Source organism: Scylla paramamosain, chromosome 32, assembly GCF_035594125.1.
Source record: "Scylla paramamosain isolate STU-SP2022 chromosome 32, ASM3559412v1, whole genome shotgun sequence".
In the NCBI taxonomy this organism is placed as follows: domain Eukaryota; kingdom Metazoa; phylum Arthropoda; class Malacostraca; order Decapoda; family Portunidae; genus Scylla; species Scylla paramamosain.
Genome location: NC_087182.1, coordinates 12,169,914 through 12,193,483, shown reverse-complemented (window position 1 = coordinate 12,193,483; position 23,570 = coordinate 12,169,914). Strand labels below are relative to the sequence as shown.

At 40.9% G+C, this 23,570-nt stretch overlaps 1 protein-coding gene across 5 annotated transcripts; it reads left to right on the top strand.

Annotated features, from left to right (window-relative positions):
- Positions 1 to 3,234: 3,234 nt before the first annotated feature.
- Positions 3,235 to 21,506, top strand: LOC135089201 (UDP-glycosyltransferase UGT5-like). Of its 5 annotated transcripts, none has more exons than XM_063984543.1 (8): positions 3,235 to 3,255; positions 10,025 to 10,271; positions 10,366 to 10,620; positions 10,707 to 10,958; positions 19,438 to 19,602; positions 19,714 to 19,936; positions 20,047 to 20,266; positions 21,044 to 21,506. In XM_063984543.1, exons 2-8 carry the CDS (start codon positions 10,098 to 10,100, stop codon positions 21,321 to 21,323), a joined length of 1,569 nt encoding a protein of 522 aa, XP_063840613.1. In that variant the 5' UTR covers positions 3,235 to 3,255; positions 10,025 to 10,097; the 3' UTR covers positions 21,324 to 21,506. The 5 variants fall into 5 exon arrangements, with proteins under 5 accessions (XP_063840613.1, XP_063840615.1, XP_063840614.1 ...); XM_063984545.1 differs by lacking the exon at positions 3,235 to 3,255 and adding an exon at positions 3,285 to 3,407 and having other exon boundaries at positions 10,366 to 10,545; positions 10,725 to 10,958; XM_063984544.1 differs by lacking the exon at positions 3,235 to 3,255 and adding an exon at positions 3,285 to 3,407 and having other exon boundaries at positions 10,725 to 10,958.
- The last annotated feature ends 2,064 nt before the right edge of the window (positions 21,507 to 23,570 follow it).

The following is a 23,570-nucleotide window of genomic DNA, read 5'->3' as shown; positions in this document are numbered from 1 at the left end:
TCTATTATTTACTATAATTAAATTGGAAAATTCACACATAATTTTTACCTAAAAACATCTTCTATGAAATCAGGATCTATGATTCGTTACCTTCAGTATTTCTCAACATCCCAGCTGCTAACTTTGGAGAAGGGTCTTACCCATCCATATCTAGAGAATGCATCACATGCATGTGGGAGAGGTTCCACTCATACCGCTCTTCTAGACAGGATGGAATCAAAAGCATTTCGACTTACCAGCTTCTCTCTTTTAACTGACTGTTTACAGCCTCGCTTTCATCGCCGCAATACTGCATCTCTTGCTATTTCATATCGCTATTTTCACGCTAATTGCTCTATTGATCTTGCTAATTGGATCTGTCGTGCTTGCAATGTTGTGCACAAGATAAGAACAATCATTATAGAGGTGACCACGAAGGTGAAATCAAGTACTGATAACTTTTTATATTTAATTCACTAAAATTAAGTGCAAGATTATTCTCCGTCAAGCTACTTGCACATTATCTTTCAGTTATTATAATCACAAAATTTAACTCACATTTAATACCGTAGAACTTCAATATTCATGTCAGTAAGATCATAAACAGTACACAAGAAAACACAGCATGCAATATCTTACAACTAAACGTCAAAATAACACTAACATACTACAAAATCCAATAAAATTTCCTTCTTGTACCGTCATCACGTAATCAAATTCATACACAAGCTTTTAAGCTCTACTTACAAGCAACAAAATTTGTTTCTCCATCTCGTCTCAATCTCTGATTCTGTGCTCCGTGCTACTGAATTGTTCTACTATTACATGATATAATATACCTTAACGACTCTACAAAGTGACCGACGTGTTACATATATGTCTGACCAATGAAACACTACTTTTGATCTTTTGACCAATTAGACACTTCATTTGACCCTTCATAGAATACTCTTAACTAATTAAAAAATGAGACAAGGTTTAAGGTGGAATGTATACAGGCGCTGACGTGTTTTCATAGGTCGACCATTTTCTCTAGTTACAAGCAAAGCGAAGTTTACTATGGAGGTTGTTGCATCATTTTGAGCGGTCCGGCCCAGCCCAGCCCGACCGTAACGCTATTCAAACGTTAATATCTCCTGAACTACCCAGCCGATCGTAACAAAATTAGCACCATATGTCAGCACAACTCTATAAATTTTATATAATATAGCTTTCATCTCTTCTATTGGGTGAAGTAATTGGGTAACTTGCAAAACGTAGAAAGGTGTCGAAAATAAGATTTCTCAAAAACTTCTCAACCAGTCTTAATGAAACTTAAGAGGTATTATGTTGTTGCAGTTTTAATAAAATTCGTTATGTCAACTTTGAAGTAGCGCTGCGCATGCGCAGCCAGAATTTCAGCTTTTTAACTAATCAACTAATTAAGCTTAAATTTTCTTGGTAATAAGAGTAATACAAGTTATAACGAAAAAAATATATATTTCCAACACTACTGCACATGCGCAAAATACAGTATAAAATTTTTGTAAAGTAGCCGTCAGTTTTCTGCAATTTTCGCCAACTTTCTTTCGTCTCAACGAGAGTGGATACATACCACTGAAAACAGAATTAGATTTCCTATTAAATAGGTCGCAGAGTTTTGAGCTAGGTTAATTTGAATATTAGGCAAGTGCACGATGTGCGCTGTGCCTAAAATTTCTGCCAACTTTTCAACTAATGAACTGATAAAGCTCAAATTTTGTAGGCGATAAGATTAATGCAAGTTATAACGATAAAGCATGTCAAATTTGTAACACTATTGCGCATGGGCAAAATAGATAATAATATTTTTATAAACCGAACGAGTTTTCTGCAATTTTTCACCTTTTTTTTTTCTCTCTCTCAGCAAGAGCGAATAAATACCACTGAACACAGAAAGAAATTTCCTGTCCAACAATATATAGCACAACCACTGGGTTCCAGAAAAGTTTTGAGCTAGAGTGATTTCAATATTAGGCAAGCGCACGATGTGCAGGTTGCTTCCATTTTGCATTACTGACAGCCTCGCTCGTCAATCGCCTTCCAGGCGTTTAACTGGTAATTTACTTCCCCTCTTCTCCTATTCTGGTTCTGCCTTTCATCTTCTGTCTTTTCGATACGTTATCCTGTACCAGTGACCCGCTTCGTGATTGTTGCTTTGGCGTCTTGTTTACGCTCTCAAGTTACCTTGTCCTGGACACCCAGTGTGAATCTATGAATTACCTTTCCGGTGGAGTGACCGGCTAGTTGTACTCTACTTCTTTTTCTTCGTTTCTCTTATATATTATGCGTTCTTCTTTCTTTGTTTTTCTTTTTTCTTCTTTTCTCTTTCATTTCACCATCTCATGAGAAAACATGAGATGATGAGATGGTGATATGCTTACTACTACTAGTACTGCTACTATCACTACTACTACTACTACAACTACTACTACTATTACTACTACTACTACTACTACTACTAATAATAATAATAATAATAATAATAACCACCACCACCATCACGACCTCCACTAACACTACTACTACTATCAGCACGAGCATGACCATCACCACAACCACCACCACCTCCACTACCACTACTACTACTACTACCACCACCACCACCACCACCACTACTACCACTACTACTACTACTACTGGTATTACTACTACTACTACTACTACTTGGTGCTTGTGTGTTGGCAAGTCTTATCCCACGGCTTCTATCTGGATGAACGAACACGTGTGAGCAACATTCCTGCTATCATTTCCTGTGGACGTGACTAAACAGAACCTCACGGTGTTATTGGTCAGTGTTCTTACAAACTTATGCAGTATTTCAGGTTATTAATGTTTAACTTATATTTACAATATTCCATAATTTATGAAAAGTATGCAAAACAAACGTAGGTTTTTTTCTTATAATGACTTAATTTCCATGGCACATCTGTTACTTTTGCCACTTTTTTTTACTTTACTATAACTAAATTTCAATTTACTGAATAAGAGATTTCCTGGCAGTAAACCATAATCACCACCATGATTTGAAGCGCTTCGCTTCCCTAAACTCGCGCTACGGACTATAACCACACTGGTTCTTCCACTGATTCCACGCCTTCCTGGCTTTCTCCGCCCTACTAAGCCAGTCAGAGAATGTAGCAGACGTCGCCTGGCATAAATAACAAGTATTCTCTCTAAAATATTTCTATTAACATCATCAAATCGGGTTCCACATTTCCAAAAATTCTTTCGAATCTAAATGAAGAAAATATAAAGGTATGTATTTTATAACACATGTGTAAACTATAAATAATAATAAAATACATGAAGATAACAAACAGCGCGTCAGTTGAGGCTGCCTTGTTCAGATAGCGCAGTGCACCAGAAGCAACAGGTGTGGAGCACCACTGTATCTCCGCTCCTCCAAGGTAAACCATACATTAACTCCATATACTGTGGCCTTCACTCCTTGTATTAATATGCACCTCTCCTCTGTAGCGACAGTGTCTGTTGATTGTGAGTGAAGTGGGAGAAAGTGACAGACTATCAGACCCAAAGCAACTGCTATGCTTTTAAGGGCCTGTGTTACATCGTCTTTCGGGAATAATTTTCGAACAAACTGATGAATTACGATCAGACTTTGACAGAGCGTGTTTCAGACACTGCATTCATTTTCACCATTATGGTCATGTGACATAAGTGGATAATAAAGCCAATTACTCTTGTAAATTAACGTAAATTAACGTGTGTAAGACCCAGGCACTGCCTGACACATGGAAGTATCTGTGACGTCATTGTGACGTCACTCCTCGGCTCCGCCCTCACAAGACTGCATTCTTGTCCTGTGTGAGAACTGATGTTCCTACTGCTGCCAGCATTATCATGATTACACTGTATCACACTACCGCAATGATGTTTAAGAAAACTAATCTTATTATCCCTCACCTTTTCAGGGCAATGTTACGCATCACGAGCATATTTTTATTTAACTTTACCCACAATACGAATGACAAGGAAATAAAACTGCATCTTCTCTCGTTTACTTTTTAGTTCAACTTTCTGTCATTCCTTGGCAACAATTGAGCCTTTTAATTTGCTCATATATATATATATATATATATATATATATATATATATATATATATATATATATATATATATATATATATATATATATATATATATATATATATATATATTTTTTTTTTTTTTTTTTTTTTTCTTTCTTTCTTGGCCAGTGGCCCACTTACATAAAGAAATTAATAAAATTAATAAATCACTACACTCATGCGATCATGATAAGGCGCTACCCATGCACGTAGCTGCAGAAATGCGATTCTTCTCCGTATATGACAGATAGAAAGTTTCAAATCGACTAAGTATTAGCTCGGAGCGTTTTACTAGGGCTGACCTGCAGACCAGGCTGGAGGGAGCAAGGTTTTGCGCCACAGATGAAGTGTTGCGGTTCGAAGATCTCAAGCCTTCGAAAAACCGAAATGGTGCGCGTACAATATACACAAGGCTGTGGCACCCGTCATCACCAACCTCGACAGTGATGACGAGGAGGATTTGTTTCTTGATAGTGATGAAAAATATTATGTTTGCATGTTTTCTACACCCATCATGTCTCCTTTCCTTTCATCTGCCATGCATGCCTGAAAATAGCACATTGCTTCACAAATTCTGAGCATAAAAGTAGCAAGTACATGAAGTTAAAGTGCTGGGAACCTTTTTAATCAGGTGTAGAGGCTCGGTGTGTGTGTGTGTGTGTGTGTGTGTGTGTGTGTGTGTGTGATTAGTAAAAGTGCATACTATTTTAAATTAATGTATATAGGTATGAAAAGGAGTTTTAATTAAAGCAAATAAAATTTAGGAAATTCAATTTGATATTATAAACTCACTATGTGGTAAAATGTCACGTAAAGGGCAACGACAAATACTACCCAAATACCATGAAAGTAACTTGCTCGTGGTACTGGATAAAAATAACCAGCAGAGCCTCGGTGTGTGTGTGTGTGTGTGTGTGTGTGTGTGTGTGTGTGTGTGTGTGTGTGTGTGTGTGTGTGTGTGTGTGTGTGTGTGTGTGTGTGTGTGTGTGTGTGTGTGTGTGTGTGTGTGTGTGTGTGTGTGCGTGCGTGCGTGCGTGTGTGTGTGTGTGTGTGTGTGTGTGTGTGTGTGTGTGTGTGTCTGTGTGTGTGTGTGTAAGCAGACAGCAGTTCTCTTCATAAAAAATAAGGGAAGCTGCAAGAAGCGACAAGGCTTACACGTGGCAGTCCCTGTTTGAAATATACCTACCTATTTACATCTATTATCCCCATCCATAAACCTGTCTAATCTTCTCTTAAAGCTCTCTAATGTCCTAGCACAAATAACATGATTACTGAGTCCGTTCCACTCATCTACCACTCTATTTGTGAACCAATTTTTTTCTTATCTCCTTCCTAAACCTAAATTTTTCAAGTTTGAACCCGTTATTTCTTGTTCTCTACCCTGGTTGCTGATCCTAAGAATTTTGCTTATATCCCCCTTGTTATAACCCTTATACCACTTAAAGACTTCTATCAGGTCCCCTCTTGACCTACGTCTCTCTAAAGAATGTAAATTTAACAACTTCAATCTCGCCTCGTAAGGAATACTCCTCATCCCCTGTATCTTTTTAGTCATTCTCCTCTGTACTGATTTTAATAGACCTATATCTTTCCTGTAATGTGGGGACCAGAACTGCACAGCGTAGTGTAGATTAGGTCTAACCAGCGTCAAGTATAACTTTAATATTACTTCCGGCCTTCTACTTTTAACACTCCTAAAAATTAATCCTAGTATCCTATTTGCCCTGTTTCTGGCCTCTATGCATTGTTTTCCCAGACGGAGTTCAGAGCTAACTATAACTCCTAAATCTTTCTCGTGCCCTGTACCTACCAGAGTTTGGTTGTTTAATGTGTACCTACTGTGTGGGTTTCCTCTACCTACGCTAAGTACTTTACATTTATTGATATTAAATTGCATTTGCCATCTGTCCGTCCATTCATTCATCCTATCTAAATCTGCCTGCAAGGCGATGGCATCCGATTCTGACCTAATTAATCTACCTATCATTGTGTCATCCGCAAATTTACTAACATCACTACTAATTCCACTATCCAAGCCATTGATATGTATTAGAAATAACAAAGGCCCTAATACTGATCCCTGTGGCACCCAACTAATTACATGACCCCACTCGGATTTCGAGCCGTTTATTACAACTCTCTGTCGCCTGTCGCTAAGCCATGACCCTATCCAGCCTAACACCTTCCCATCTATCCGGTGTGCCCTAACCTTTCTCAGGAGCCTTTGATGGGGTACCTTGTCAAATGCTTTGCTAAAGTCCAGATATAAGATATCATAATTATCTCCATTATCTATTGTTTCGTACACTTTACTGTAAAAACTTAACAAGTTTGTCAGGCAAGACTTCCCCTTCGTGAAGCCATGCTGTGACTGATTTATCAAGTTATGCTTGTCTAAATGTTCCCTAATGTTTGTCGCTATTATTGACTAATATTTTACCTACAATTGAAGTTAAGCTGACAGGTCTATGGTTAGACGCTAAAGTTTTATCTTCTTTCTTAAAGATGGGTATTACATTAGCCTGCCTCCACATTACTGGTACCTCACCTAACTCAAGTGATTTCTTAAAGACAGATACTAACGGATCACTAATAACCTTTTTTGCATTCCTTAAGACTTAAGTACTCTGGGATATATTTCATCTGGTTTTGGTGTCTTGAATTTTTTTTAGCTTATCTATCTCTTGTTCCACTATCTCCCTAGCTATGAAAATATGTCAGTTTCTCATTCTCATCTGCTCTAAACATTTGTTCACTATTTGGCATATCCTGCATGTTTTCCTTGGTGAAGACAGTTAAAAAATACTCATTCAGAAGTTTACTAATCTCCTCCCCAGAACTAACCAGCTCACCATCTGCTGCCTTTAATGGACCTATAGTATTCTTATTCTTCGTCCTGTATACCTGATAAAATCCCATGGGGTCCGTCTTCGCCTGGCTGGCTACCTTTAATTCATAATTGCAACTCCTAAAACCAAGGATTCTACATAATCATATAAGTTCCTTGCCTACAATCCTGACAACTTGCCCAAAACCAACCAACTTATCTCTATCATTATCAGTGCAAAAAACACGACGAATCACTGCCCAGCCATTATATCAGTGACAAAACAAATATTTCATCATCCATAGAGAATTTCTGTATGATATGTTAGTCCTTTATATTAGAAATATGAATTTAATCACACTATACATGTATCAGAACAGGCACATAGTACACTCCTGCTACATTGACTCAAGGCACATGTGTGTGTGTGTTTATGGCTTATCGCGCTAGTAGGCTATTCTTTATATATATATATATATATATATATATATATATATATATATATATATATATATATATATATATATATATATATATATATATATATATATATATATATATATATATATATATATATATATATATATATATTTATTTATTTATTTACTTATTTTTTTATTATTTTATCTACTTATTTATTTATCTATTTATTTTATCTTATTTTATTTATTAATTTATTTTATCTTATTTTTTTTTTGTTTGGGAGGGATAGGCTTAGTTGGTCGGCCTCTTATATTTTTGAAGACTTAATATATCAGCCCCACTCAGATTTTAAGAAGAGCCTTTGCAGAGGCTCATGCAGAGACTCATGCCAGAGTTCCCGGTGTAATCACCGTCGAAAATAGGGTTGCTGGGATGCGAGATGCACGTGACTATTCTTGGACCACTCGATATATATATATATATATATATATATATATATATATATATATATATATATATATATATATATATATATATATATATATATATATATATATATATATATATATATATATATATATATATATATATATATATATATATATATATATATATATATATATATATATATATATATATATATATATATATATATATATATATAACTCAATTCCCCCATCTATCAACTCGACACAACCTTCCAGACAACTATCCCCTCTTCTTCAATGACACTCAACTGTCCCCCTCTTCTACATTGAACATCCTCGGTCTGTCCTTTACTTATAATCTGAACTGGAAAATTCACATCTCATCTCTAGCTAAAACAGCTTCTATGAAGTTAGGTGTTCTGAGACGTCTCCGCCAGTTTTTCTCACCCCCCCCCCCCAGCTGCTAACCCTGTACAAGGGCCTTATCCGTCCATGTATGGAGTATGCTTCACATGTCTGGGGGGGGGTTCCTCTCATACTGCTCTTCTAGACAGGGTGGAATCAAAAGCTTTTCGTCTCATCAACTCCTCTCATCTAACTGACTGTCTTCAGCCTCTCTCTCACCGCCGCAATGTTGCATATCTAGCTGTCTTCTACCGCTATTTTCATGCTAACTGCTCTTCTGATCTTGCTAACTGCATGCCTCCCCTCCTTCCACGGCCTCGCTACACAAGACTTCTTTCTCTCACCCCTATTCTGTCCACCTCTCTAACGGAAGAGTTAACCAGTATTCTCAATCATTCATCCCTTTCTCTGGTAAACTCTGGAACTCCTTGCCTGCTTCTGTATTTCCACCTTCCTATGACTTGAATTCCTTCAAGAGGGAGGTTTCAAGACACTTATTCATCAATTTTTGACCACTGCTTTGACCCTTTTATGGGACTGGCATTTCAGTGGGCATATTTATAGAGAGAGAGAGAGAGAGAGAGAGAGAGAGAGAGAGAGAGAGAGAGAGAGAGAGAGAGAGAGAGAGAGAGAGAGAGAGAGAGATTAAGACACTCAAGGGTCTTAAGACACTCTTCTTATAAAGACGAGAATGCAAAAGCTTTATCTTTAACGACCGTGACGACCCTTGCGATCACTGTTTGCATCGGCCCGAGGACCCACTTCTCCATTACTTGCTTGAGTGTCCTGACGCTGCCTTCCTCATCCGCTCAAATGTGCGCAGTTATGAAATCGATCAAGTTAACGCTGCAGGTGTTGTCGGTGCAACTGACCCAGTTTTGTGCTAAGGTTTCCTCTACCGAGCTAAAGTGTGTGCATCACCGATCTGTTATGTATTGTGCGTGTGTAATGTGTGTATGTGTGCCTAATATGCTTTATGGCACTATGCTACTATCAGTGTGTATGTGCGCGAGCCAGTGTGTGCCAGTGTGTGTTATGTGAATGTATGCGTGATTGTACGTATGTGCCCGCTATATGAGGCGTTTACTTCCTCCTCTGCTCACTCTACTGATCGACAGTTGTCGACTCATGCCGGGCTCCATCTCGCAAAGCCCAGACACCTACCAGTTAGATGTATATCGCCCGAAAAAGAAGAAGAAGAAGAAGAAGAAGAAGAAGACGAGAAGAAATGAGATCAAAATCAACGACAATAGTGTTGGTGACGCTTGGTTCACTCACGTGACATGGTTTGGTCTCTCCGTTGCATAGCTCATTTTTTTATTTTTCTTCCATGATCCTCCTCATAAGTCATGAATTTCTCATTTATCTGATTTGTGATAAACAATGCATTCAAGATAACAAAATATAAAACAGTAATTGAGTAAGACATCATAATACAAGAAAAGTTGAATCACGTTAGGTTTTGTGACGCGGCATCTTAAGTGAGGCAAAGCATGAACTCGAATAGGCCTGTGATGATGCTGTGTAGCCTCTCTAATAATACGTTTCCACGGTGCTGGGGTGGTTGCTACGATTGAACGACCGGGATTGCATGGTCTGTATTTTTATCGTTCTGCTCGCGTTTACCAAAAATTACGTCTCATAGACACAGTATAAACGTATGTATTGTGCATCCTCCGAAAAAAAAAAAATGATAGGGAAAATATATCTATCTTCCCATCGAACAACAAAATCCATTCCAAAGTTATGAACAGTATTAGAAATACAAATTTTGGTATTTTTTTTTTTTTTTTATGGTTAAGGTCTTAATATATTTATTGTCAAAAATATTATTTCAGATAATTGTTTTTCAGGCACCAAGAAAACCGTTAGAGGTGTGCTAGTCATCTCATAATATCGTCGCAAGACCACATTTTTCATTGACACATGAAGGCTGTAACTTTGTTCATGTTGGTGGCGACCCTGGCGGGAAGAGCCTCCGGGGACGTGCCGCTCCCTGAGAGGTCTTATAAAATCCTTATGCTTCTCCCTGTCTCTTCAAGGAGTCACATGAACATAATTGTGGCTCTGGCGGAGGCTCTGGCCCAACGCGGTCACAAGGTGAGAATCTTTGCTGTTAATAATGTTGCAATGATAGTACCAAAAAGTGTCCTTACTTGTATCTTCCTTTTTAATCTGACGCCTTCCTTCGCAGATAATGATGCTCACCAATCAACCGAGCCAATCTGTGCATCCAAACATCCATGAGGTGCATCACGGTCTCACACACATGGCTTTATCAAAACGAAATATGTTCCATGAGCGGAAAAATTCGTCCACTGGATTCGCAGTGTTTCCAAAAATTTTGCCCGCCATGGCCCGGGATTTGTACAAGGTGCCATCGGTTCAACATTTATATGAAAAAAGAAAAGAATTTGATCTTGTAGTAGTAGACCACATGTTCAATGAGGTAAGCGTTTGCCTCTGAGATTGCTGATTCCAAAATCTTCCCTATAAAATATAAATACGTCGTCAGCACCACCATAGCCTTCCTAGCCATTGTCCTGTCCCCAGATCGTGTACCCGTTCATGCACGAGCTTCCCTTCGTCACTGTCGCCGTGCCGGGGATGGACGCCCGCCAGAGTGCCGTCTTGGGCAATGTCCAAAATCCTTCCTACGTGCCTAACCTGTGGACCAGTTATCCTTTCCCCATGTCTTTGTGGCAGCGCCTCAAGAACACCGCCTTGCACGTTTGGATATCGTTCTACTGGAGGCACTGGGGCGTTGTTCCACGAATTCAGAAGGAGGTTAGTTTAAATGAACATTACCATCCACTTTTTTTTTGTAGCATTCTGTAAATCATGAAGAGGAAACAACTGCTAACAGTAAATGCATATTAATGATATCCACTCAGTAAAGTTTCATGTACCAAGGAGACCGGATTAACATTGAAAACCAGTATATAAATCCAATTCACGATACCATAAGAAGTGGCTAAGAAAAAAGAGAGAAATGGACAATCTAGTTTTCTTGATGTTGCTCTTTTGAAACAGTTCAGTTGTAGGCAGAAGGAAAAACAAACAGGAAGAGGATTTGTGTGTGTATGTATATATATATATATATATATATATATATATATATATATATATATATATATATATATATATATATATATATATATATATATATATATATATATATATATATATATATATGCGCCTCAGATGTCTGAAGCAACTGAGAGAATCCCCTTTTCTGTACCCTCCTACTTTCTCTATCCTCATTTTCGATCCAAACTGGATGTTGCGTTTATGTGCACAATGACTTAACCTGCTCTCGTGCCTACGCTCTTGAATCTTCCGAGTTTTCCACCATCTGGCTACGACTACAGTCACACACAAACTAAATTTATCTGTTCTGTATACCTCTCACCTAACTCCTCTGACTATAAGAAATTCTTTGAATACTTAACTTCCAAAGTGGAGCACATTCTGACCCTCTTCCCTTTTGCAGAGATCTCCATTCTTGGAGACTTCAATGTTCACCACCAGCTTTGGCTTTCCTCTCCCTTCACTGACCATCCTGGTGAACTAGCCTTCAACTTTGCTATCCTCCACGACTTAGAGCAATTGGTGCAACACCCTACTCATATTCCTGACCGCCTTGGAGATACTCCCAACATTCTTGGCCTTTTCCTGACCTCTAATCCTTCTGCTTATGCTGTCACCCTATCTTCTCCATTGGGCTCCTCCGATCACAATCTCATATCTGTATCTTGTCTTATCACTCCAATCCCTCCTCAGGATCCCCCTAAACGAAGGTGCCTCTGGCGATTTGCCTCTGCTAGTTGGGGGGACCTGAGGAGGTATTTTTGGTGATTTTCCTTGGAATAACTACTGCTTCCGTGTCAGAGACCCGTCTTTATGTGCTGAGCGCATAACAGAGGTGATAGAGTCTGGCATGGAGGCGTACATTCATTCCTAACTCTTTTTCTCGACCTAAACCTTCCAAACCTCGGTTTAACACAACTTTTTCTCGTATAATACATGATAGAGAGGTGGCCCACAAAGTGTACTTAAGCCTTCCATCACCAGAATCTCATGCACTTTACATTTTTGCCTGAAACCATGCCAAATCTGTTCTCCAACTAGCCAAAAACTTCTTCATTAACAGATAGTGTCAAAACCTTTCAAGATTTAACTCCCCTCGTGACTTTTGACATCTAGCCAAAAATATCTCCAATAACTTTGCTTCTTCTTCTTTCCCTCCTCTATTTCAACCAGATGGCACCATTGCTATCACATTTATTTCTAAAGCTGAACTCTTCGCTCAAACCTTTGCTAAAAACTCTACCTTGGACGATTCTGGGCTTGTTCCTCCCTCTCCTCCAACCTCTAACTACTTTATGGTACCTATTAAAATTCTTCGCAATGATGTTTTTCATGCTCTCGCTGGCCTAAACCCTCGGAAGACTTATGGACCTGATGGGGTCCCTCCTATTGTTCTCCGAAACTGAGCCTCAGTGCTTGCACCTTGCCTAGTCAAACTCTTTCAGCTCTGTCTGTCAACATCTAACTTTCCTTCTTGCTGGAAGTTTGCCTACATTCAGCCTGTTCGTAAAAAGGGTGACCATTCTAATCCCTCAAACTACCGTTCTACTGCTTTAATTTCTTGCCTATCTAAAGTTTTTTAATCTATCCTCAACAGGAAGATTCTTAAACATCTATCACTTCACAACCTTCTATCTCATCGCCAGTATGGGTTCCGTCAAGGCCGCTCTACTGGTGATCTTCTGACTTTCCTTACTGAGTCTTGGTCATCCTCTTTTAGAGATTTTGATGAAACTTTTGCTGTTGCCTTGGACATATCAAAAGCTTTTGATAGAGTCTGGCACAAAGCTTTGATTTCCAAACTACCCTCCTACGGCTTCTATCCTTCCCTTTGTAACTTCATCTCAAGTTTCCTTTCTGACCGTTCTATTGCTGTTGTGGTAGACGGTCACTGTTCTTCTCCTAAATCTATTAACAGTGGTGTTCCTCAGGGTTCTGTCCTGTCACCCACTCTCTTCTTATTATTCATTAATGATCTTCTAAACCAAACTTCTTGTCCTATCCACTCCTACGCTGATGATACCACCCCTGTACTTTTCCACGTCTTTTCATAGACGTCCAACCCTTCAGGAGGTAAACATTTCACGCAGGGAAGCCACAGAACGCTTGGCTTCTGATCTTTCTAAAATTTCTGATTGGGGCAGAGCAAACTTGGTATTGTTCAATGCTTCAAAAAATCAATTCTTCCATCTATCAACTCGACATAACCTTCCAGACAACAATCCCCTCTTCTTCAATGACACTCAACTGCCCCCCTCTTCCACGCTGAACATCTTCGGTGTGCCCTTTATTTATAATCTGATCTGGAAACTTCACATCTCATCTCTAGCTAAAACAGCTTCTACAGAGTTAGGTGTTCTGAGACGTCTCCGCCAGGTTTTCTCATCCCCCCCCTGCTAACTCTGTACAAGGGCCTTATCCGTCCATGTATGGAGTATGCTTCACATGTCTGGAGGGGGGTTCCACTCATACTGCTCTTCTAGACAGGGTGGAATCAAAGGCTTTTCGTCTTATCAACTCCTCTACTCTAACTGACTGTCTTCAGCCTCTCTCTCACCGCCGCAATGTTGCATCTCTAGCTGTCTTCTACCGCTATTTTCATGCTAACGGCTCTTCTGATGTTGCTAACTGCATGCCTCCCCTCCTCCCGCGGCCTAGCTGCACAAGACTTTCTTCTTTCTCTCACCCCTATTCTGTCCACCTCTCTAACGCAAGAGTTAACCAGTATTCTCAATCATTCATCCCTTTCTCTGGTAAACTCTGGAACTCCCTGCCTGCTTCTGTATTTCCACCTTCCAATGACATGAATTCCTTTAAGAGGGAGGTTACAAGACACTTATCCTTCAATTTTTGAAGGTCATATATATATATATATATATATATATATATATATATATATATATATATATATATATATATATATATATATATATATATATATATATATATATATATATATATATTTTTTTTTTTTTTTTTTTTTTTTTTTTTATGTAAGAAGGACACTGGCCAAGGGCAACAAAAATCAATAAAAAAAAATGCCCACTGAAATGCCAGTCCCGTAAAAGGGTCAAGGCAGTGGTCAAAAATAGGTGGATAAGTGTCTTGAAACCTCCCTCTTTAAGGAATTCAAGTCATAGGAAGGTGGAAATACAGAAGCAGGCAGGGAGTTCCAGAGTTTACCAGAGAAAGGGATGAATGATTGAGAATACTGGTTGGAGAACAGACTTGGCATGGTTCCGGGCAGAAATATAAAGTGCATGAGATTCTGGTGATGGAAGGCTTAAGTACCTTTTGTGGGCCACCTCTCTATCATGTATAGCATGAGAAGAAGCTGTGTTAAACCAAGGTTTAGAAGGTTTAGGACGAGAAAAAGAGTGAGGAATGTACGCCTCCATGCCAGACACTATCACCTCTGTTATGCGCTCAGCACACAAAGACGGGTATCTGACACGGAAGCAGTAGTCATTCCAAGGAAAATCAGCAAAATACCTCCTCAGGTCCCCCCAACTGGCAGAGGCAAAACACCAGAGGCACCTTCGCTTAGGGGGATCCCGAGGAGGGATTGGACTGATAGGACAAGATAAAGATATGAGATTGTGATCGGAGGAGCCCAACGGAGAAGAAAGGGTGACAGCATAAGCAGAAGGATTAGAGGTCAGGAAAAGGTCAAGAATGTTGGGCGTATCTCCAAGATGGTCAGGAATGCGAGTAGGGTGTTGCACCAATTGCTCTAGGTCATGGAGGATAGCAAAGTTGTAGGCTAGTTCACCAGGATGGTCAGTGAAAGGAGAGGAAAGCCAAAGCTGGTGGTGAACATTGAAATCTCCAAGAATGGAGATCTCTGCAAAAGGAAAGAGGGTCAGAATGTGCTCCACTTTGGAAGTTAAGTAGTCAAAGAATTTCTTATAGTCAGAGGAGTTAGGAGAGAGGTATACAGCACAGATAAATTTAGTATGAGAGTGACTCTGTCGTAGCCAGATGATGGAAAACTCGGAAGATTCAAGAGCGTGGGCACGAGAGCAGGTTAAGTCATTGCGCACATAAACGCAGCATCCAGCTTTGGATCGAAAATGAGGATAGAGAAAGTAGGAGGAAACAGAAAAGGGGCTACTGTCAGTTGCCTCAGACACCTGAGTTTCAGTGAGGAAAAGAAGATGAGGTTTAGAAGAGGAGAGGTGGTGTTCTACAGATTGAAAATTAGATCTTAGACCTCGAATGTTGCAGAAGTTAATGAAGAAAAAGTTGAGGGGGGTGTCAAGACACGTAGGGTCGTCGACAGAAAGGCAGTCCGACCTGGGGACATTAATTTTATGGTCCCCTCCACAGATGGGGACTCCGAGGCTGGTGTAGGAGTCGCCATGATGATTTTAAAATTTTTGAGTGAAGGGTGTGTGTGTTATTAGGTGCTTGTAGTTTTGTGTGGAGGAAGAGAGTTTTCTTTAGAGGGCAGGCTGTAACTGCCCCCTTGTGTTGTGAGACACAAAAGGAAACGTTCAGTGAGGTCACAGCTGGGTTTAATGATAAGTTCAGGGCACCCCCTGAACAGTGCTTTAGACCTCACTGGGAGTAATTATATATATATATATATATATATATATATATATATATATATATATATATATATATATATATATATATATATATATATATATATATACTGGCCAAGGGCAACAAAAATCCAATAAAAAAAAGGCCCACTGAGATGCCAGTCCCAGAAATGGATCCAAAACGGTAGTCAAAAATTGAAGGATAAGTGTCTGGAAACCTCCCTCTTGGAGGAATTCAAGTCACAGGAAGATGGAAATACAGAAGCAGTCAGGGAGTTTCAGAGTTTACCAGAGAAAGGGATGAATGATTGAGAATACTGGCTAACTCTTACATTAAAGAGGTGGACAGAATAAGGGTGAGAGTAAGAAAAAAGTCTTGTGCAGGGAGGCCGCGGGAGAAGGGGAGGCATGCAGTTAGCAAGATCAAAAGAATCTCCATTCTTGGAGACTTCAATGTTCACCACCAGCTTTGGCTTTCCTCTCCCTTCACTGACCATCCTGGTGAACTAGCCTACAACTTTGCTATCCTCCATGACCTAGAGCAATTGGTGCAACACCCTACTCGTATTCCTGACCGTCTTGGAGATACGCCCAACATTCTTGACCTTTTCCTGACCTCTAATCCTGCTTATGCTGTCACCCTTTCTTCTCCGTTGGGCTCCTCCGATCACAATCTCATATCTTTATCTTGTCCTATCACTCCAATTCCTCCTCAGGATCCCCCTAAGCGAAGGTGCCTCTGGCGTTTTGCCTCTGCTAGTTGGGGGGACCTGAGGAGGTATTTTGCTGATTTTCCTTGGAATGACTACTGCTTCCGTGTCAGAGACCCGTCTTTGTGTGCTGAGCGCATAACAGAGGTGATAGTGTCTGGCATGGAGGCGTACATTCCTCACTCTTTTTCTCGTCCTAAACTTTCTAAACCTTGGTTTAACACAGCTTGTTCTCGTGCTGTACATGATAGAGAGGTGGCCCACAAAAGGTACTTAAGCCTTCCATCACCAGAATCTCATGCACTTTATATTTCTGCCCGGAACCATGCCAAGTCTGTTCTCCAACTAGCCAAAAACTCCTTCATTAACAGAAAATGTCAAAACCTTTCAAGATCTAACTCCCCTCGTGATTTCTGGCATCTAGCCAAAAATATCTCCAATAACTTTGCTTGTTCTTCTTTCCCTTCTCTACTTCAACCAGATGGCACCACTGCTATCACATCTATTTCTAAAGCTGAACTCTTTGCTCAAACCTTTGCTAAATCTCTACCTTGGACGATTCTGGGCTTGTTCCTCCCTCTCCTCCACCCTCTGACTACTTCATGCCACATATTAAAATTCTTCGTAATGATGTTTTCCATGCCCTCGCTGGTCTAAACCCTCGGAAGGCTTATGGACCTGATGGGGTCCTTCCTATTGTTCTCCGAAACTGTGCCGCCGTGCTTGCACCTTGCCTAGTCAAACTCTTTCAGCTCTGTCTGTCAACATCTACCTTTCCTTCTTGCTGGAAGTTTGCCTACATTCAACCTGTTCCTAAAAAGGGTGACCGCTCTAATCCCTCAAACTACCGTCCTATTGCTTTAATTTCCTGCTTATCTAAAGTTTTTGAATCTATCCTCAACAGGAAGATTCTTAAACATCTATCACTTCACAACCTTCTATCTGATCGCCAGTATGGGTTCCGTCAAGGCCGCTCTACTGGTTATCTTCTGGCTTTCCTTACTGAGTCTTGGTCATCCTCTTTTAGAGACTTTGGTGAAACTTTTGCTGTTGCCTTGGACATATCAAAAGCCTTTGATAGAGTCTGGCACAAAGCTTTGATTTCCAAACTACCCTCCTACGGTTTCTATCCTTTTCTCTGTAACTTCATCTCAAGTTTCCTTTCTGACCGTTCTGTTGCTGCTGTGGTAGACGGTCACTGTTCTTCTCCTAAATCTATTAACAGTGGTGTTCCTCAGGGTTCTGTCCTGTCACCCACTCTCTTCTTATTATTCATTAATGATCTTCTAAACCAAACTTCTTGTCCTATCCACTCCTATACTGATGATACCACCCTGCACTTTTCCACGTCTTTTCATAGACGTCCAACCCTTCAGGAGGTAAACATATCACGCAGGGAAGCCACAGAACGCCTGACTTCTGATATTTCTAAAATTTCTGATTGGGGCAGAGCAAACTTGGTATTGTTTAATGCCTCAAAAACTCAATTCCTCCATCTATCAACTCGACACAATCTTCCAGACAACTATCCCCTTTTCTTCAATGACACTCAACTGTCCCCCTCTTCTACACTGAACATCCTCGGTCTGTCCTTTACTTATAATCTGAACTGGAAACTTCACATCTCATCTCTAGCTAAAACAGCTTCTATGAAGTTAGGTGTTTTGAGACGTCTCCGCCAGTTTTTCTCACCCCCCCAGCTGCTAACTCTGTACAAGGGCCTTATCCGTCCATGTATGGAATATGCTTCACATGTCTGGGGGGTTCCACTCATACTGCTCTTCTAGACAGGGTGGAATCAAGAGCTTTTCGTCTCATCAACTCCTCTCCTCTAACTGACTGTCTTCAGCCCCTCTCTCACCGCCGCAATGTTGCATATCTAGCTGTCTTCTACCGCTATTTTCATGCCAACTGCTCTTCTGATCTTGCTAACTGCATGCCTCCCCTCCTTCCGCGGCCTCGCTGCACAAGACTTTCTTCTTTCTCTCACCCCTATTCTGTCCACCTCTCTAACGCAAGAGTTAACCAGTATTCTCAATCATTCATCCCTTTCTCTGGTAAACTCTGGAACTTCCTGCCTTCTTCTGTATTTCCACCTTCCTATAACTTGAATTCCTTCAAGAGGGAGGTTTCAAGACACTTATCCACCAATTTTTGACCACTGCTTTGACCCTTTTATGGGACTGGCATTTCAGTGGGCATTTTTTTTTATTAGATTTTTGTTGCCCTTGGCCAGTATCCATCCTTCATAAAAAAAAAAAAAGAGCAGTTAGCATGAAAAGAGCGGTAGAAGACAGCTAGAGATTCAACACTGCTGCGATGAGAGAGAGGCTGAAGACAGACAATTAAGAGAAGAGGAGTTGATGAGACGAAAAGCTTTTGATTCCACCCTGTCTAGAAGAGCGACAGGGTGAAGCATACTCCATACATGGACGGATAAGGTGCAGTGAGGAAAACTGGCGGAGACCTCTCAGAACACCTAGCTTTATAGAACCTGTTTTAGCTAGAGATGAGATGTGAAGTTTCCAGTTCAGATTATAAGTGTAGGACAGACTTAGGATGTTCAGTGTAGAAGAGGTGGACAGTTGAGTGTCACTGAAGAAGAGGGGATAGTTGTCTGGAAGGTTGTGTCGAGTTGATAGATGGAGGAATTGAGTTTTTGAGGCATTGAACAATACCAAGTTTGCTCTGCCCCAATCAGAAATTTTAGAAAGATCAGAAGTCAGGCGTTCTCTGGCTTCTCTGCGTGAAATGTTTACTTCCTGAAGGGTTGGACGTCTATGAAAAGACGTGGAGAATTGCAGGGTGGTATCATCAGCGTAGGAGTAAGTACTTAGTTCTTACTAAGTACGCTAAGTACTTAGTACTTACGTGAGATAGTTGGACGGACTCATAAGTTATTCGAAAACTGTACAGATTTCAGCCCATTTCCCTGATCTGCCGCCGCTGCTGGACATCGAGAGGAACCAGAGTCTGACGCTGATGAACACTCACTTCAGCATTACCACGCCGTTGCCCCTCCTGCCCTCACAGGTGGAGGTGGGCGCCATACACTGTCGCCCTGGCAAGCCTTTACCCCAGGTATTATCACGTAGCACCCACCAATGCACATATATAACTCAACAAGTAAGAACACGCATAAGCAGGTCCTTGGCTAAATACTTAAGTCTGATACCTCATTCTTATTCGCAGGACACGGAATCGTGGCTCACGGGGGCGGGCACTGCGGGTGTTATTTACTTCAGTCTGGGCTCTCTCACGCGTGGTGATTCCATGCTGCCTGAATACCTCAAAGTCTTCCTGGAGGCTTTCCGCAGACTGCCGCAGCGGGTGCTGTGGAAGTACGAGGGAGAGCTAGAGGGCGCGTCTGACAACGTCAGGATCAGCAACTGGTTCCCCCAGCAGGACATCCTCGGTAAGTCGGTCACACCGTCACAGAGAAAGACACACTACCACGTAAAATCTAGAATTGTTATTTTGCAAATAAGACCAAGGCAACCACCTGACACACCCCTTGTGCCACAGCTAACCACAACGTGAAGGTGTTCATCTCTCATGGCGGCCTCCTCAGCCTTCAGGAGTCCATCTTTCATGCTACACCCCTCCTCGTCCTGCCCATCTTTGGTGACCAACCCAGGAATGGCATGCTCGTGGTAGACTCGGGAATTGGTCGTGTGTTAGTGTGGGAGGAACTTACTGCTGACAGGATCGTCGACACCCTCACTGACATCATCAACAACACAAAGTGAGTTTCTCTCAGCAGTCCAGTGTTTACATTTCTCCACTGGATCATGACCGACTCCGTCAGCATGCATGATATTAAGGGCAATGGTCATATTCATGACACTTACCAGCCTGAGCTGAATGTCTATTCAACAACACCGTGAAATGCCAATGGCAAGCTTCATACTACTAGCTCAGCCTCATCCTGTGACAATGATCGGCCGATCGTGTGCGAACTTTCATTAGTTTTATCTTTCACGTATATATACTTTTATAATAAGGTAATGTATAGCCGAATGAAACACAGAATAATTAAGACAATAATGAGGCATTCTGACGGTTAATAATGTTTCTGTTCTGTTAATTTCTTATTTTTGTTTCCCTCTTCCGCTCCCTGCTTTGCTCCATATATTCTCTTTGTTATCATACCGTTTCCTTCTACAGCATTACTGTTTCATTCTCCTATAACATTACAGAGTATCACAAATGAGGAGTCATGTTCAGAATTTGCCGAAAAAAGTTCCCATAGGAAAAATTGAGATGCTTTTCCGCTTACTATAAGTCTAGCATTAAACTTTTTCCGAGTGCTCGGAACAGCTGCAATTTTGGCGCTGAAAGCGGTGTGGTAAAATGCTTGTTGTATTAAAAATCTTTGCCATAGGGCTATTATTGGAGAGGGTTACAGCAAGATTTATCAGCCACAATTTTACCAAGAACCTTGACTGATCCAGCAGCATGGAGATTATCAACAGGGAAGCGAGATGATATCTGTTATCTAACAGGTGCTGTCATTGTCCAGGTATAAGGAGAACGTGGGCAGGATGTCGGCTTCACTAAGGGATCAACCGATGACACCACTGGACCGTGCGGTATTCTGGACGGAGTACGTGATCCGCCACCGAGGGGCGCCCCAGCTGAGGTGCCCGGCTGCCCAGCTATCTTGGGTGGAGTTCCTGATGCTGGACGTGCTGGGTCTTCTGCTGCTGGCACTGCTGCTGCTGCTGCTTCTCATCCGCCGAATCCTGAGAGGAATCTCTGCTACTCTTCTCGTCGGCAGTGCCAAGAAAAAGAAAGAGTGAAGAATCGAAAAATAGGAACAAGCGAGCATAATTATTTTTTTTTATTGTTAAATATGAAAAAACTTACTAGTTTATTTTGTGTCTCTGATTCTCTTAAATATCTCACGTGTCTTTTTACTTTTATCATTTCTGTTATTCATGAAAGGCTAACAGTACCTATCTGATAAATTATAAACAATCCACGTTATGTCTATGCAATACAAGCTGAGATCAATAATGATGGTGTGTGTGTGTGTGTGTGTGTGTGTGTGTGTGTGTGTGTGTGTGTGTGTGTGTGTGTGTGTGTGTGTGTGTGTGTGTGTGTGTGTGTGTGTGTGTGTGTGTGTGTGCGTGCGTGCGTGCGTGCGTGCGTGCGTGCGTGCGTGCGTGCGTGCGTGCGTGCGTGCGTGCGTGCGTGCGTGCGTGTGTGTGTGTGTGTGTGTGTGTGTGTGTGTGTGTGTGTGTGTGTGTGTGTGTGTGTGTGTGTGTGTGTGTGTGTGTGTGTGTGTGTGTGTGTTTGATAATAAAGATGAACATAAATTGCTGCTAATATTGCAAGTAGGGATGTACTAGAGAAGATAATGACATCAGTGCTTTTCCTAAGGGCTCAAAATAACAGGAGTACGACAGAAACAGGCGGAATTTAGAGCGAGGCACACTTGAGTAGGTAGTAGAAGCTGTTGGGTGATGTTGATGATGCTAGAAAATATTTTGAGACATCCAGGTGTAACAAGGCAGATCTTCCTAGCGATGAGGATTTTTAGCGCCACTTCGAGCGCGTGCTGAATCCCAGCCATGTTGCACCACCCTTGCTCTTCAGTACCAGTGTTACAATACAGGTGTTAGATGAGCCCATCTCGCCCGCAGATGTGGAAATTCAGGTGAAGAGAATGAAGTGGGCAAAGCTTGAGGGCCAGATTTTATCACCCCCGGTTTCTTCACGATTTTGCCAGCCCAGTGGCTGATAATCCTTACCTCTTGGTTGAACAAGGTTTTGTTCCGGTGTGGTTTTAAATTATCAATTACCACTGGACACTGTTCATTAGTTTCTTACCTTTATATAATAGGTAAAGTCACTCTTGGTGAGTTTCTGTGGTTTTCAGGTGAATGTCAAAGGTGAACGTATAAAAATAGGTATATTTAGATATATGTACAGAGTTCTGGAGAAGGGTGTGGCGCGTACGGGACAACGGATGTCCTCTGCGTGGTACAGCGTTACACCCTGGCAAGAGACTGACGGAGCCGGCACAAGGGACGCTTAGCGCCTTCAAAAAGTGCTGACATTAGAAATAAGGGCGGGTTGACCGCACTCACAGTACATGAATATATTCATAATTATTACTCTCTAATTACATAAATAAAGCAAGGGAAAAGCTACTTATAGCTAAGAGTAATACATGCCAAAATACATTATAGAGAGATTAACTATGGAGAATACTTAGATACTATAATGTAGATGCTACCGATTACTTATCGATGGCAATAAAAGGAGTATGGAAAGTTCCATGGTGTGTGTGTGACGTAGGGTGGCGTGATCATATCCGCCCCACCCTTATGCGCCAACACCCACTATTTGCACTTATGCATATATGTATACATACACTTATATTGCTAATCAGGCAAGGCATTATAGATACAATACATATTATTATTAATTATGTGACACCGTTACAGTTTTTATGTCTGGTATGTATCCTGTGGCGTGGGTGAGGCTAAAGCTTTAATTTATATTGGTTTTAAGAGGAGAAGCAGAACTGAAGCTAATAATTACACGGGTATTAGCGTAATCAATTCTCTTGGTAAGTTATATGATATGGTTCTTTGCAACAGACGGAATCATAGTTCCGCCCATTCCGTGAGCAGGCGGGAGATCAGAGTAAGCGAGGGTGTATCGAACACATTGTAGCTCTACGTCTTCTCATGGATATGTCTTAGAGGGAAAAGCGTAAATTACTTGTAACCTTTGCTGTTTTTAGTGAAGCGTATGATCTGGTTCCTCGCAATAAATTATTTATGATTTTAAAGCGTATGGTGTGTAGGATAAGATTGTTGGTTGCGTTGGTTGCTATGTATATGTAGAGGGCGCTGCAGTGGTGGAAACAACATTGAGAAACGCTCTTGCTATTTATGCAGTTTACAGAGCAAGTAGAAGGTCCATGACAACAGGGACACGATCAGAAGGTGCGTGAGTGTCAAAGGGTTGGTTGGTATTGAGATATTGGTTGAGGGTTATGAACTTAGCCATAATTTAAGGCCAAAAAAGTGGTG

Coding starts and splice junctions, on each gene's coding strand:
- LOC135089201 (XM_063984543.1), top strand. CDS start 10,098: ATGAAGGCTGTAACTTTGTTCATGTTGGTGGCGACCCTGGCGGGAAGA. Junction 19,937..20,046: donor CCCCCAGCAGGACATCCTCG/GTAAGTCGGTCA, acceptor CTTGTGCCACAG/CTAACCACAACGTGAAGGTG. Junction 20,267..21,043: donor GACATCATCAACAACACAAA/GTGAGTTTCTCT, acceptor GTCATTGTCCAG/GTATAAGGAGAACGTGGGCA.